Below are 15,839 nucleotides of genomic sequence, written 5' to 3' on the forward strand. Positions count from 1 at the left end.
CACCCTCCCTGGCTCTTCTTTCAAAGTAGAAGTCAAAGCCCTCACTGCGCAAGGCTCTGCACCATCTGCCGGCTGTCTCTGCGCTCACCTCCCTCTCTCTCCCCCTCGCTTGCTCAACTCCAGCCACTCTGGCCTCCTCGCTGTTCCTCAAACAACCCTCCAGCCTCAGGGCCTTTGCACTTGCTGCTCCTGCACCTGGAACGCTGTCCCCCCAGGGACCTGAGTGGCTCCCTCCTTCCCCTCCTTCAGGTCTCTACCCAAATGTCACCTCTTCAGAGAAGCCCTCCCCGATCTCCCTGTTTTTAATGCAGCACCCACCGTCTATCCATTATCACGGCTTTATTTTCTCCACTGTCTTTATCACCACTTCACATGTTTACATCTCTCTGTTTCAGTGAAGGTCTCCCTCACAAGGACATGAGCCCCATGAGAGCAGGGATTCCAGACTGGGTGGTTCCCTGATGTGTCTTCGTACATGTTGAATTAATCCCTAATCCTTACCAAGGGCTTCCTACCCACAGACACCGCTCTAAGCTCTTTGCACATATTAGCTCATTGACGTCTCAGAATATCCCTGAGAAGTAGGTGGTGTTTTTCCCATTTCACAGATGACAAAACTGAGACCCAGAGAAGTGAATGCAGAAAACCCAGAGAGATTGTTCAGGGCTTAGCAACACGCCTGGCTCACGGCAGGTGCTTCAGAAACATCAGCTGTAATAATCCAGAGCAGTTTTTTTCTCCAGATCCTTGTACCTCACAGACTCAGAACATCCAAGGCCTTCAGTCAAATCCCAGCTCTACTGCTTGCCTGCTGTAGAATCCCTGGGAAGTGACTTTGCCTCTCCAAGCCTCAGCTTCCCCATCTGTAAAATGGGCCTTTGTCCTGGCTTCACAGAACCACTTCCCTTGGGTCTTTTCTCAAATAGAACCTCCTCAGTGAGCCTGACCCTGACACCTGCACCCCTACCTCCCCGCCATGCCTCTCCCCATTCCCCACTTCCTTTCCCTTCTTAGTGCTCATCACCGTCAGTCAGAATATATCTGTGACTAATATTTAATCTCCCCCTGCAAGTCTGTCAGCTCCTGAGGGCAGGGACTGGGGTCTCTTTTGTTCACTGTTGTCGCCCCAGTGCTTTGAACAGTGCCTGGCACACAGCAGGCGCTCATGAAATATACTTAATTGATTGAATGCAATAATGTATGTGATTAGGGTAAGAAAAATGCTCTAAAATTCACTGTAAGGATGGTTGCACACCTCTGCAAATATGTTAAAAACCATTGACTTGTACACTCAAAGTGAGTGAGTCATATCACCAGCGAAATATCTCAACAAAGCTGATATAGACAGGCGTATGTATATATGATATACACAATGATAGAATATGACCATATATACTGCATAGTGGTATATATGTGTGTAATATACATGTGCAGTATTTTACATATTATATATACTAATTATATATTATATAGATACTTTATATAAAATTTATTATAAATATATAACAAATCATATATTAATTGTATATTATATATAAATATTATATGTATTAAATAAAAGGTCAGGAGCTTAGTACTAACCAACATTTACTGCTAGGAGCCAGGTCCTATTCTAAAAGCTTGACAAGGACCCCCTGCCCCCTAGGAGGCAAGGTCCTGCTATTATTATTTTTATCACTTATCAACCCCATTTCTCAGATGGGAAAGTTGAGGTACGGGGAAGCAGAGTCTCTCTGACCCAAGGAGTGGAAGAATGAGGATTCAAGCCCAGGCTGCTGCCCTGTTTTCACGCCTACCTACTCCAGGGCTTCTCAACCTGTTGTTTCCTTGAGGGTCTTTGAACTGGGATTGGGGGCGGGTGACATCTGGATTTTTTTCACTGAAATTCAGGGTTTCCATCAACCATGCATGTGAGCTGCAAAGCACAACAGCAACAGCAGGACGTGTGTCACTGTCACAGAGGAATTGCTGATGCTGTTACCACGTTGCAATTGTTTTGGAATTTCCAGTGATTGTTTACTCATCGCAGATTAGACCCACACCTAGCTCTTTCTAACCGTGCGTTGATACACCAGCCTCTATTACAGAGTTGTGAATTTTAAAAATACACTGGTAACTGTATTTCAGTATAATTGGTTCCCTTGCAATCCCAAGGGTTTTATTTTATGCATTCGAAACAGTACAATCGGGCCAGTGGATTGAAAAAGCCCTGAGTCGACACTATTCTGACGCATTAAATATGCTTTGAGTCCTTAATAACAGGGGCAGCTGTCTTATCTCGCTGTCTGCTACTCTCTGAATCCGAGAGTCTCTGAGATCTGTCCCCAGGGTCGTCCCACTTCCCTGATGCACTTGCAGCCTCTGGAGCCCCCTCCCCAAGGCAGAAGCTCAGTTTTTTTCCCCCTAGCTCCCTCCCTCCCCATCTGTCAAAACTGGGTGGAGAAACTGACATATTCTACAACACAGATGAAGACATGATGCCGAAGGAAATAAGCCAGGCACAAGCAAACGAATCTCGTGATTCCACTCATAGGAGATGCTTAGGGTAGTGAAATTCACAGAGACAGAAAGTACAATGGTGATTGAGGGGGGCTGGGTGGAAGAGGAGGCATTGTTTCATGAAGACAGAGTTTCAGTTTTGCAAGGTGAAATGAGTTCTGAGGCTTGATGTTTGCACGATACAAATGTATTAATATCAATGAACTGGATACTTAGAAGTGATGTTATATACCATTTTATGTTATAGATATTTTTCCACAACTAAAAAAAGAAAAAGCTGGAGAAGGCAGCTGGAGAGCCCAGGAGTTACCTAATGCACTTTGGACACTGTCAGTCTTGGGTTCCAAGCCCTCTGTGACCAGGTGATTTAGGCCCTGAAGTAATTGTCCTGGTCATTTTTCCAGATGGCTCAGCTGTATAAGATGGAACCCCACAGGTGCCCATCCAGCTGCTCCAAGCATCTAAGAGCGGATATCTAAGAAGATAGGTCCCAAAGGCTAACTATAGGAGCTGAGATCAGTCTTGGTTTCCTGCCCAGGAACCCAGACTGGAGAGATCTCTGGCTTCTGCACAGCCTGCTTGCCCTCTCCCCCGAAGCTGGGTGTGCAGAGGGGAAGACCGTGGGCTTGCAGCCAGACTGCCTGGCTTGTAGCCCAGTCTGCCACATAGTGCAAGATGGGGCTATCAATCTCCACACACGGGCTTATGTGAGCACCAAATAAGCTGCCCCCCTTGAAGGGCTGGGAGCATCGCCCCCGGTGAGTGTTCTACAAACGTTAGTCATCATGTTCCTCTTCTCCGGTTGCATGCAGCCAGCCTTCCAGAACTGAGGACCTGAGCGGGTGGAAATCATTGGCAAACTTCTTTGCGCGGCCACGTGAGGTCTTCCGCGAGCGTGCCGGGATCCGAGGATGTTAAGAGCTGTCGTTCTCCTTCAGCGCTTTATTTCGTACATGGGGGAAGTAGGTCTAGAGCTAGGAAGAGGGCGGTCCCTCTCCTGGAGATACTATTTATATGCTCCTCCCTCTCAAACACCCCGAAAGGCCCGCAGAGAAACAGGGTGCATCACTCTGGTCCAGCCTCCTGGACTACGGCAGTCGCCTCCTCGCCCTGTCTGTTCCCCGACGCGGCCGCCAGAGGGCGCCTGGGAAACCTAAGTCGGCTCACCGCCCAGAACCCTCCCCTGGCTCCTGCCTCAGAGTAAGAGCAAAGTCATCACCCTGGAGCTCAGGCGCCTAAAGGATACGCCCCTTTTGTTCCCTCTGACCTCACCTCTTGTCTGCACCCCCTTCTTCCCCAGGTTCCAGCCACAGGGCCTCCTTGCTGTTTAACACTCCACGGTATGCTCCTGCCTCAGGGCCTTTGCACTGGCTGTTATCCCTGCCTTGGGTGTTCCACCCCCAGATCGCCCTATGGTTCCCTCCCTCATTTCATGTATATCTCTGCTCAGATTATCACCTCCTCAATGAAGTCATCCCTTCCCACCTGGTCCTGAGGGCCTTCACGTGCAGTTGGGCAGGTTGTTCACTGCACAAAGCACTCTCTTGAATGAAGGGGGCTGGAATCCAAGTTGCTCTCCAAACTCCAGGAGAAAGAGGTGCTGTCTTCTAGTTTACACAAAGGGACGAGCAGCTGCTTTGTTCACTCCTCTACCTTGCATTATGGATTGAGTTGTGTCTCCCCAAAAGAGACACCAATGTCCCAACCCCACGTGGATCATTTGTGAATGTAATCTTCTGTGGAAATAGTCTTTGCTGATGTAATCACGTTAAGACAAGCTCATACCGGAGTAGGGTAGGCTATAATCCAATATGGCTGGTGTCCCTTAAGAGAAGACACACCAGTATAGGGGGAAAATGCACTGTGAAGACAGAGGCAGAGATTGGAGTTTTAGAGCCACAAGCCAAGGACACTTGGGATTACCAGAGACTGGAAAAGGTAAGGACGGATCCTCCCATAGTATGGCCCTGGTGACATCCTGATTTGGGACATCCAGCCTCTGGAACTGTGAGAGAATCCATTTCTGTTCTTTTAAGCCACCCCTCCCCCTACACCATCAGTGGTACTTGTTACACAGCCACTGGAAGCTAACACAGTGCTTGATTTTCCCTCCCATCTCCAGCTGACACTGTACACACTGACAGTCAATCTTCACTATTTGTGGGTGCTGTATTTGTGAATTTGTCTGCTGGTTAAATTTTATTTGCAGTGCCGAAAACTCGCAAAGCTTTCACAGACATGCGCAAAGTGGCACAGAATTTGAGTTGCCCAACACACACGTTCCAATTGAGGTCGAACAAGGCAACACCCATCCTGGAAGCGGGTGTCCTTTTTCAGGTCTCTGTAGTGCCACGTTTTCCACCTTTTTGTGCTTTTGTTGATCTCACTGTTTTAAATGGCCCCCATGCCTAGTGCTTCATGCTGTCTCGTGTTGCTAAGCACGGGAAGGCTGAAATGTACCTTATGGAGAAATGGCGTGTTAGATACGCTTCCTTCAGGCACGGGTTACAGGGATGTTGGCCGTGTTCTCAATGTTAACGAATTAGCACTACATATTAAGTAGAGTGTCTTTAAACAGGAACACATGTAAAACAAGGTGATGTGTTGATGGATTGACATAAATGTGACCAGTGGCTGGTAGGAAGCAAGCCCTATATTTCCCCCAGGAGTGATGGTTCAGTATCCACTAACTGCATGTTCCAGAGACCACAGAGCCTCACCAGGAATGATGCAAATCTCCTGTGTTCGACTTAGCTGTTCACTCTCTACCTCCTCCACTAAAGTCAGCTCTCCCAGCCCAGGGGCTTCTGTCTGCCTTGTTCGGCTGCACCCCTCCCTGTGCCTCGAACAGGGCCTGGCACCCAATAGGTGCTCACAGATACAGGTGAGCTAAGCCTTCACAATCCCCTTCCCCACCCACGTGTTGCCCCAACCCCCAGTCTCCGAACAAAGCACTGGGGTCAGGGGGGCGTCAGTACAGTTTTAAAAAAAGGATCGTTTTTTAATTTACAAGAGTTCTAAATGTACAGAATTCTCCTTTAAAAAAATCGTTATACACAATAAATACAGTACAAAAAAATTTATCTTACAGTACTAGTTTTGTCTCCAAGATTTCAAAATCTGGCGCGGGTGGCTGGCGGCAGGAAGAACGGAGGGAAGACTGGCGGGGGAGGGGATGGGAGGAAGACTCCGGTTTCCTGTGTTGGAGGTGCTCAGATTTCAGTTGAGGGACTGGAGGCTTCGAACTCTCTTTCTCTCGAGCACACACAAAGGGACAGAGGACATGGAGCGGGACGCACACACATGGATGTGACAAAGGTGCCCGCGGGCACAGCGCCCCCAGGTGGCGGGCCGGGGATGCTGGCTCACGCCGCCCCTTCCCTACGCTTCCTTTCTCAGCCTGTTGGGGGCGGTGGGGAGAGGCTGAGCGCAGCTTCCGAGGACCCGGCCAGCTCGGGGCGATCTCGACGTGTGGATCCGTGATGCCACACAGACCAGCCCGGTGGGTACCCGGCTATGCGGGAGCAGTGGGGACAACCAGGGAGCCCCCATCCCTGGCGAACACACACGTGTCCCCTGTGGAGGGGCGGAGCGGGTAAGGAAATGGAAAGAAATAGGAAATGACACACCAGGATTACCCCCTCCTTTGGCGAGGGGCGGGGGACATTTTACATTACAGCCCCCTCCCCAAAATCCATGGCCCCCACCCAACACCCCAGCTGAAGCAGGAGGTGGAGGAGGAGGCCTTTGTGACTCAAATAACTTAGGCAAGAAAAACTCAAGGGGTCCCCGGCTCAAGTCCCCCAGGAGGCTGAGGTCAGACGCCCCGCTGCACCCCCTCCCGGCGTCCTGGCAGGGCGACGGGACGGGGGAGGGAAGACCAGCCCGATGTTATCTGTTCAACGTCCTGGCGCCGAGGCCACCATTGTGACTGGAGGGCGGGTAGGCCTCTGGCCTGTGCAGGGGCGACCGGGAGGCAGCGGTGACCGCCGTCGGGGCGGCGTGGGAGTAGGGGGGTGCGGGCGTCCGGCCGGGGGCCTGCTGGAGGTTCAAGATGCTGTCGATGGCGCTCTGGAGGTGTTCCGTGAGCGTGTCGTCCTGCGGGCTGTCGCTGGAGAAGCTGGCCTGGTCCACGTCGGGCGACTCAGACTTGCGCCGCTTGGCTGGGGGCAGAGGGGGCGCCTCCCAGCCAGGCTCCCTGCTGCCGCTGCCCTGCCCGGCGCCGGCCGTGGGCTCCGATGGGGCGCCCTTCAGCATCCGCTGGTACAGCTCATCCTCCACGGCCGCCAGCTCGCGAATGAGCCCACCGGTGGCCTCGTCCACTTTGGAGGGCAGCGGCGTCGGACTGCTGCCCCGGGCTCTGCCGGTCGCCGCCCCCTCGGCCGCCCCGCCGCCCAGGGCCTCCGCGTTCTCGCGGTACGTCTTCCGGAGGGGCAGGCGGGGGCAGTGGGGGGCCGGCGCCGGTGGCTTGCGGTCAGTGGCGGCCGGCGGCGGGTGGTCCACCGTGCCGTTCATCTGGCCAGTGGAGGGGGGTGGCGGCGGGGGCCGCGGTGGGGGTTCGGCTGCCTTGAGGGCGGCAGGGGGCGGCGGCGGGGGCTGGTGCACCGGGTCCAGGGCCGTGTTGTGGACCACCTTGCTGAGGCCGGCTTCCTGTTTGATCTTGAGCTTCAGGCCGATGCGGCTCCGAGCCTCGTAGGTCTTGATGGGCGGGCGGTTGCGGGAGGGCATCGGGCCGTCCTCGTCGGCGTCCAGGGAGGAGGTGGCGGAGGATGAGGAGGACGAGGACAGGGAGGAGGAGGATGCCCGGGCCCAGGTCACGGAAGGGGAGCCGCCCGCACCACCGTGCCGAATCACCAGCTTGGTGGGCAGGTGCAGAGGGGGCTGGGCTGGGGCTCCAGATGCTGAGGACGGTGGGAGACCATGGCCCGGGAGCCGGTGTCCATCAGAAGAGGCGGAGACCGGGAGGCCGAGAGAGCGCGAAGAAGACACATACTCATCTGTAGAAACGGGGGGGGGGGGGGGGGCGAGGAAAGCCAGGAGATTAGCGGAAGCACAAGGCACCTGTCGAGCAGAGCTAAGAGAAGCCGATGTGCACTGAGCACCTACTATCCGCCAGGCTTGGGGCTAAGCCCTTGACTCATCAAATCCTGGGGACACACTGCTAGGTGGGACCCTTTCCCCCAATTCCCCAGTCCCCCTAATGTGAAAGCACTGGTCAGCACCTGAGAGTCGACGCCACCTTAACTTTTGCAACCCAGGCACCTTGCTTGCCTCACCCCAGTCCTAGCTCTGCTCTCCTTCTTTTCTAACCCCGGGTGGTGGCAAAATGTTCCCTCTATCCACGCCAGGATCGAGGAGGTGAAATGGACACACGGTGACAGAGCAAGGTGAACTCAGCCCTCTCCGGCGGGAAGGCGAGGCTCGGGCGCCACCCAGTGGTGGAGTAAGGTAAGGCTGGGCACCACGCTCCTGGCTCACTGTGGTCTAATTCCGCCTCACTGCGCGGGTAGGAGTCCGGGACACCATCCCATCCCTCTCACCGGGCTTCTCCTTGGCCAGCTGTTTGTCCAAGGCCAGGGTGGTCTTTTCCTCCTGAATGAACATTCGGTCGATCATGACCATCTCCGCTGAGGGGCTCACCCTCTGACGGGGGGAGGGAAGAGAGAGGATGGCAAGTGAAGCAGCGAGGTGGGGGAGGGGACGCGAGCCACGAGGGATGGATGGGAACAGATTCCAAATTGTCCTTCTTGTGATCTGACCACCAGCCTCCCTCCCTCTTTCCTTCCCTCCAGAGGCTTCAAGGAGCAGGAGGCTCCACTGTGCCCAGACGCGGAGGTCCGGGTCCCCCGGGGAGGAAGGTGATGGTCACCCTACCCGGGACTCCTCCAGGAGCAAGAGGCGGTATTTATTGAGCATGGCCTGGGTGCGTTTCAGCAGCTGCGTGGAGACCGTCTCAAATTCTTCATCCACTGTGGAGGAAAAGAAGAGGCCCAGAAGCTCAGACATTTGGGGACGGAAAGACCCGTCGGCCTGCACAGGGCTCGGCGCAACCCGATCTCGGGGTCAAGGGTGCCTGCAGTGCTACGCTGGTGTCTGATCCTCTGCACTCTCCGCAGTCATCGCCAGCCCCTCCACGCAACAGAGACAGGGTGGGGAGAGTCCCAGGGAGGCCTCACCTTTGTGGTAGTCGTTGGGGGAGGGGAGGGCACCCTGGTAGACATGGTAGGGCAGGAGGCGATGCAGGGCGTCCTCGAAGGAGGGGAAGGCCGTCTTGTAGTCAGGGTGCAGGACGGAGCCCTGATGTTTGTGCAAATGCTCCAGGAAGCTGCAGGATGAGAAGCACCACAAACACACACACAGAGCTGGTGGTGAGGCCAGGAGACAGCAGAGCCGGGACTCCGAGCTCCAGGCCACAAGGTAAACAATCGGGGAAACGAACGTGGCAGAAATATGTGTTAATGTGTGCTGAGCGTGCCTGTCCTGTCTCACTGCATCTCTGCGGACAACCAAACGCAGTAGGTTCTATCATTATCCCCATTTTACAGATGAGGCAATTGAGGCCCACAGAGGAGTCCAAAGCACCGACAGCGAGGAGGAGGAGGAGGAGGAGGCAGGGCTGGGAACCAGATGCCAGAGCTTGCGACTCATCCTCCATGCAATACCGTCTCCTGCCACCGGGGGTCAGCATGTCCCCACCCGGCCACGGGCTCAGCAGCCAACTTGGGGAGGTGTGCAGAGAGGTTGGTCCCCTGGTTGGTTGGGTGATAGGATCGTGTTCTCTCACTGGGCTGTTTTGTAGCAAAGCGCATATTAAAATGAATGATGTCTCTTTATTGTATGATTGTCTCTCCCACCAGACATGCTCATCTGTACCCTGTGCTGAGGACCAGCAGCCCCTACACACCGCGGGGCAAGACCTAGTCTATCTTTTGCGTTTTCAGAATCTAGCACAGGACTGGGCACTGTATGACTTGACCAACTCTCTCGGTGGAAGGAGAGCAGGAGAGAGGGACAGAACACAGGCAAGCATCCAATATTTACCCATCCAGCCATCTGTCCAGCCACGCACATGACCAGACTCCCATCCCTGGCACTGAGCACTGCCAGCCCCTGCCCTGTTTGAGATGCCGAGGGGGCAGCGGTGACCAAGCCCTACTGACTCCCTCCCTCTCGCAGCTGGCAGCCCAGCTGCCCCATAAAAGCTCTTCACACAGTCTCATCGACTCGTCACCCATCGCCCTGTTATCACTATTACCACCCCACTTTCAAGAGGGTCCTCAAGGGAAACGGCATTGCCCAAACCACAGGGCCGATGAGAGGTGGAGGGAAGGCACAGGGCAGGGGAGACACCAGGACGGGGCGCTGCAACTCACCAGGCTTCTTTGCTGGGCTGCAGTGTGGGTGGTTTCTTCAGGCTGCCCGACTTGCTCTCATACTGCAGGGGAGAGAAGAGGTGAGCGGTACTGCCACGGAGCAGCCTTCCCATGGTACTCTGTTCCCCTCCACCGCCCAGCCTGGGACAAAGATGGGAGGGGACCAAAGTCTTCCGAGATGCGGTCCTGGTCCCAGCAGCGGGATGCCCCACCAGTTGCACTCAACCTCCGGGGCAGACCCAGGATGGGACCCCGTTGGGGACACAGTGAGGAGAGGGTGACAGGCTTGCCTGAGCCCTTGACACCCTCTGCCTGACTTCTGGAGTCTCCCTGCCTGGCCATCTGATGGCCCCATCTCCCTCGTCATCACCCAGCATCTGAACTGCCTTGCCATCTTCTTCCCGCCCCTGACTTCTTCAGTCTGGGTACCACCATCCTCGTTCCCCACTGATACCCCATCTCTGCTGTCCCATCCCCCACCCTGCCCTGCCCCTGAGTCTAGGGTCTCACCCCACCCATCCTGAGCTGACACCTAACAGCCTCACCCAGTCCCTCCTCCATAGTCTCAAACTTTCTCCTGCGCCCACCCCCAGTGACCGTCTGGGGTCTCACTCAGCCCACATCTCCTATCATCACCCTGTTGTTTTAGTGTTTCCAGGGGTCTCTGCCCACCTGTCTTGGTCTCACAAATGCCCCCTGCCTGGACCGTCCTGGTGTCTCATCTGCACGTCTCTGGCTGTTTGCCCATCAGCTCCCCTGCCCTTCTGGCCCCAGTCTCAGTTCCCTGGCGACATCACTCCAGCCTTAGCCCTCCACCCTGGCGGCCCCTTACCTGCATCCCAGAGGATTTCCCTGGTCCAGATGCAGCGGCCTTGGCCACACTCAGGGTCTGGAGGTTGCTGGCAAAAGCTTTGCTCTCAGCAGGAAGCAGAGGAGGGAGGCCTGGAGGCGGGGACAAACAGGACTCTGGCACAAAGGCCCCTCCAAAAATGTGACCCCCCAGCCTGCATCCTACATTTGTCTGGTTATTCAGCCTCGGTGGCCACGCCAGCCCCGGCGTGCGTGCCCCTCTGGGAGTGAGATCTGGGGAGACAGCTCTTCCTCCTCCATCTTCCCTGTCCAGTGAGTTCTGGGCAACCAACTCCTTGGGTTCACCCACCCACAGCTCTGTCCCAGCCAGCCCTCCCTGTCATTCAGCTTCTCTCTCGACCCTGGCACCCCTCTCTCCTGGGAGGGCTCCCCTACCTGCAGTGGCCATGGGCGCCGGGGCAGGGGGATGGCTGGGGGTGGCAGGGGTCCCGGATGGGGCCTGCCCGCTGACCAGCACAGAGGCAGTGGGGCTGGTGAGGGGCCCCAGGCTGGCGGAGGTCTGCGGGGCAGCAGGGGCCCCCACGGCCTTGCTCTGGAGAATGATTCCGGACGGCACCTGAGGAGAGGGACAGGTGGTTGAGGGATGGGGGGCACCCACTAGGAGTGGGGCAGCCAGGAACCAGGGCTGGGGGCAAAGAGAGAGCCATAAAGCAGGAGGGGTTCCAATCAATCAGACTGCAGGGGAGGGCAGGGGTGTGGGGCGGGTGGTGGGCTGGTCCCTGCCTCCAATTACCTGGTGAAATCTCTCGAGAAGAGCCTTCGGCTGGGGCAGCGCCGGGAAGGGGGTGGTCACCATCTGGAAGGTCCGAGGAGGCGGTGGGGGGGGCGCTGCGGGCTCGGGGACCAGGTGGAGGGTGGGAGGGGGCGTGGGGGATTTGTGGGGCCCCTGGCCAGGTGGGAACTGGAGCTGGAAGTCAGGTGGCGTGGGGGCTGGTAGCCTGGAGGACGTCTCAGAGGCCACGACAGAGGAGGTGGAAGTCGGAGGGAGGTGGGGGGCTGGGGGAAGCGGCCCCTCCAGGGGCTGGGATGGAGGTCGCAGAGGGGGCTGGGGTGGGCCGGGGGCTGTGGGGGCCGGGGTGCTTGCAGGTGGGGGGACACCCAGCTGGTTCTGGATGACAAAGATGCTGGGCAGAGTCGGGGGGGCCTGGAGTGGGGGGCAGGGGTGCAGGGTGGGCTCTGAGGGTGGGCGGGACAAGCTCTGGGGCTGGGAAGGCGGGCGGGAGTGGGGTCGGGAGGGAGGGCGGGAAGGGGGCCGGGCAGGGTGTGGGGAGGGCAGGTGGGGGCTGTCTCCCAGAGGGGCCTGGTGAGGTAGTGAGGGGGATGAGGAGGGGCCTGGGCCCTTCAGTGGAGCCGCTGCTGGGATCTGGGCAGGGGAGGGAGGGAGAGGGGAGGGGGCGGGGGTCAGAACCAACCTTGGCTCCCATTGCCCCAAGACACTGGGGACCCCAGCCACTCCCGCCAGAAACCCCACTTCTTAGCCACCCCTTGTCCTGAGAGAAAGAAGCCGACATCCTTCCTGCCTCTCATTTCTGAACTCCCCACTTCACCACTCCGCCTGACACCCAACCACCTCACTTCATGCCCTCAAGCTGTCCCCTACATCTGTCCCCACATCATGTCCCCACCGCCCCTTTCCATTTGTCCCCCCTCACCCCTGCACCTGTCCCCCACCTCCTCACCCCCATACCTCTGCCCTCTGATCTCACCACCACCCCCCCAATCCCCCCAGATGGAGGCGAGCTCTGCAGGCTTTGGGGGGCAGCAGCAGAGGAAGCAGTGGCGGCGGGGGAGGGGGCACCACACCAGCTGCCCAGCGGGTAGGCAGGGGGCGGGGGGGGGGGCAGGAGCATGAGCACAGCAGCAAGGGGTGGCTGGGCGGGGGCCGCATCCTAGCCGCCAGCCCCGGCCTGACCGCCCGCTAACCCAGGAAGACAGATGCTAGCACAGACACCAGGGCTGCGTGCTGGGGTGTGGGGCTGACGATGGAGGAGGGCTCGGCCAGGGATAGGTCCGGGGTTGGGGGGGGGGTGTGCGGGTGGTACCCGGGCCAAGGATAAGGACTGAACCAGAGGATCAGGGTCCTGTCCCTCTGGATGCCAGCCCATGAGTTGTGGGCCCCCTTCTAAGTGTCCGTGGCCTCTGCCTCTGTGTCACTGTGGGGCTGTGGCTGCAGGCCTCCCCAGGAGCCATGTGAGCCTGCAGGCTATGGGTGTGGGGGTGTGTGTGCAAGCACAACTGTGTCGAACTTGCACACGCGATCCTAGCACTAGTTCCACAGCATAGACGGTGACCTCGCCTACAACACACCTCTGTCAGGGCACCTTGCCCCTCTTCCCCCAGAGGTCACCTCCCCAAGGGCTGTAACCTGGCCTTGGTGTAACACTGGATCCATTTCACAGATGAGAAACTGATGCCATGGAGCCAAAATGACTGTTCCCTGTCTTCCCTCCACCACCCAGGAATTGTGAAGCTGACCAAAGAGGACTCAGGCTGAGCGGGCTCAGGGACACCTGTCGCTGCCACGCTCCAAAGCGGGGGCTCTTTGCTGCGAGCCTCCAAAGGGGGCCAACTCATAATTCCAGAGTTACGACTTGCTTTAAGCCTCCAAGCATGGCCCTGAAGAACTCCTGGCAATTCAAAATAAAAAAACTAACCAACCAATCAATCAAGCTATACATCCCCAAAGGCTTGCCATCTCTAAGGAGAGATCAGAAGGCCGGCCCTTGGCTCTCAAGGGGCTGGTGAGACTGTCCCCGGGACAACCCTTTGGAAGGCGGTCCGATCTGGTGGTTCTGAAAGAGCCACGAGTTGACCTGGGAATCCCCACTCCGGGAATCTGTGGTAAGGAGCATTCAGGTACTTGTCCGCAGGGCGAGCCAGTGTGGAAGTATTTTCAACAGAGAAGGTAACAGAACAATCCAAATGGCGTCAGCAGATGAGCGGCTTAGTAAGGACGAAGGAGCCAGCCCACCTGACACCACCCCAAGCACAGGCTTCTGGGGGCCTGGTCAAGTGGCAACACACACGTGCCAGACGCCAAGTGGAAGGAGATCACGCAATACCTCACACAATTGCTAGAGAACTGGCTGAACTGCATTACGGATAGTGGCTTTGATAGCAGTATTGTCTCAACGCTAAATTTGCTGAATTTGGTAACTCTGCCGTGGTCGAGTAGGAGAAGGTTCTTATTCTCAACAGCTGAAATATTAAAGAAGCACAATGTCTGCAATTTACTTTCATTGGAAAAAGAAAATGTACACACGCTGAGAGCTCCGGATAAAGCGAATGCAGCTAAACAGCTGCAGGGGGTGAATCTGCTGTGGTCACCAACAATCCCCGTCTCCCCGCATTCAGTCTCCTCCCACATTGTACCAGGGTTGGTCTAAGAAGTGATCACATGTCACTTCCAAGATTAGGTTGTAAAGAAGACTGCAGCATACATTAACTATATCTCAATTAAAAAAAACAACAACATTGTGGCTTTTATCCTGGGCACTCTTTCCCTCTCTGCTGTTTGATCTCGCACTTGGGGGAAGCTAACAAAGGGGGCACGTTCTGAGCTGTCGTGTGGAGAAGCTTTGGCCTCAGTTCCTCCCTATGTAGGTCCCCCTTCTTGCCAACAGCTGCACGAGGGCACCATCTTGGAAGCAGATTCTCCAGCCCAGTCAAGCCTTCAGATGACTGCAGCCCTGTTTGATACCTTGACTATAATCTCGTTAAGAGATCACGAGCCACAACCCTCCAGTGAAGCTGCTTCCAGACTCCTGGTTCTGAGAAACCGTGTGAGATAAATTAATGTTTGTGGTTTCAAGCTGCTAAGTTTGGGGGCAGGGAAGGGTGGTCATTTGTTACACAGCAATAGATAACTAATACATCTGGTTAGAGAGTAAAGAACTCCCATGAGCATTATGCCCATGTACTAGACTTACAACTTTGCTACAAGTTTGAAATGATTTAAAAATGAAAAGTTTAAAAATAAAAAAGTTTTAAAAAAACAAAGTTTTTAAAAAAAGTTTTAAAATTAAAAAAACAAAACAAAAAACCTCCTTCCTCATTAAAAATGCAGAGACAAATACTCACCCACTCCCCCTAAACCAAGTCAAAAAACCAAATGACATAACCGGGGGGAAATAGTTGCAATTCATAGCACAGACAAAGTTCATCTCTCTCATATATAAAGAGTCTCTAGAAATCACTAAGAATAACAACCAGTGACAAAAGGGGGGCAAAGGGTGTGATCACACAGAGCACAGAAAAGGAATCACACAAGGCTTCACTATTTCAAGAGATGCTCAACCTCACCTGTAATAAATGCAAATCAAAAGCACTCTATGGAATGATTTTTAGGCATCATATTAGGAATAAGCCATATGTCTCATAGACACTCATAAGTTGCCCTCACGGGTCTAAACTGGCACAATTTGCTACAACTTCAGAGGATAGCAATTCAGCAGCAGCTGTGCAAATTATAAGTGCACTGCTTTTACCCAGCAAATAGGCTTCCAGACAGTGACCAAAGAGATACACCTGCATGAGTGTGAAATGACACACAGACAACTTATTTACTGCAGCTCTGTGTGGAGGACCAGAGCCCAAGTGGGGTCTAACCATCAGAACAGTGTTTCCCAGGATGAATGATAGTCCACTCCTATCTGCAGAGGAATACTTCTCCACTATAACAAAGGACCCAAGAAACTCCCCACATGCTGCCCAAGTGAGTGGATAATGTGCTCCCTGCTGGGTAGAGAGAAACGGGGAGAGAAATGTAAGCTTGTATTTGCTCAAGGCTGTATATGCACAAAGAGCTGGAAGGATATACAAAAAGTAAGCGCTGAGGTTATGGGGAGGGGTCGGGGCTGCGAATGCAGGCATGGGGCGGGATGCTTTTCCCCATACTTTAAAAATGCCTTTTTTCTTTCTTTTAAATGTAGGTACTGGGGATTGAACCCAGGCCCTCGCGCATGCTAAGTATGCACTCTACCACCAAGCTATTCCCACCCTGCTAAAAAGGCTTTTTCATGATCAAATCATGTGAATTTAACACCTATGGTCAAAAAGGACAAATATTTTCAATGGATGGGAAGAAAGAAAGAAAGC

At 55.1% G+C, this 15,839-nt stretch overlaps 1 protein-coding gene across 4 annotated transcripts in view; it reads right to left on the reverse strand.

Moving 5' to 3' along the window:
* Positions 1-5,474: 5,474 nt before the first annotated feature.
* BICRA (BRD4 interacting chromatin remodeling complex associated protein) overlaps positions 5,475-15,839 on the reverse strand; it is a 73,972-nt gene continuing 63,607 nt past the window's right edge. For 2 of the 4 annotated variants that reach the window (XM_032485667.1, XM_032485666.1), the window contains 8 exons: positions 11,476-12,105; positions 11,118-11,298; positions 10,705-10,814; positions 9,873-9,934; positions 8,676-8,824; positions 8,374-8,468; positions 8,040-8,142; positions 5,475-7,496 (listed from right to left, as the gene is read on the reverse strand). In XM_032485667.1, coding sequence (XP_032341558.1) covers positions 6,391-7,496; positions 8,040-8,142; positions 8,374-8,468; positions 8,676-8,824; positions 9,873-9,934; positions 10,705-10,814; positions 11,118-11,298; positions 11,476-12,105 — 2,436 coding nt within the window. In that variant the 3' untranslated portion in view covers positions 5,475-6,390. The remainder of the gene's footprint in view (positions 7,497-8,039; positions 8,143-8,373; positions 8,469-8,675; positions 8,825-9,872; positions 9,935-10,704; positions 10,815-11,117; positions 11,299-11,475; positions 12,106-15,839) is intronic. The other 2 variants (XM_032485668.1, XM_032485669.1) reach the window with 2 other exon arrangements.

The sequence above is a fragment of the Camelus ferus genome, chromosome 9 (genome assembly GCF_009834535.1).
Source record: "Camelus ferus isolate YT-003-E chromosome 9, BCGSAC_Cfer_1.0, whole genome shotgun sequence".
NCBI lineage: Eukaryota > Metazoa > Chordata > Mammalia > Artiodactyla > Camelidae > Camelus > Camelus ferus.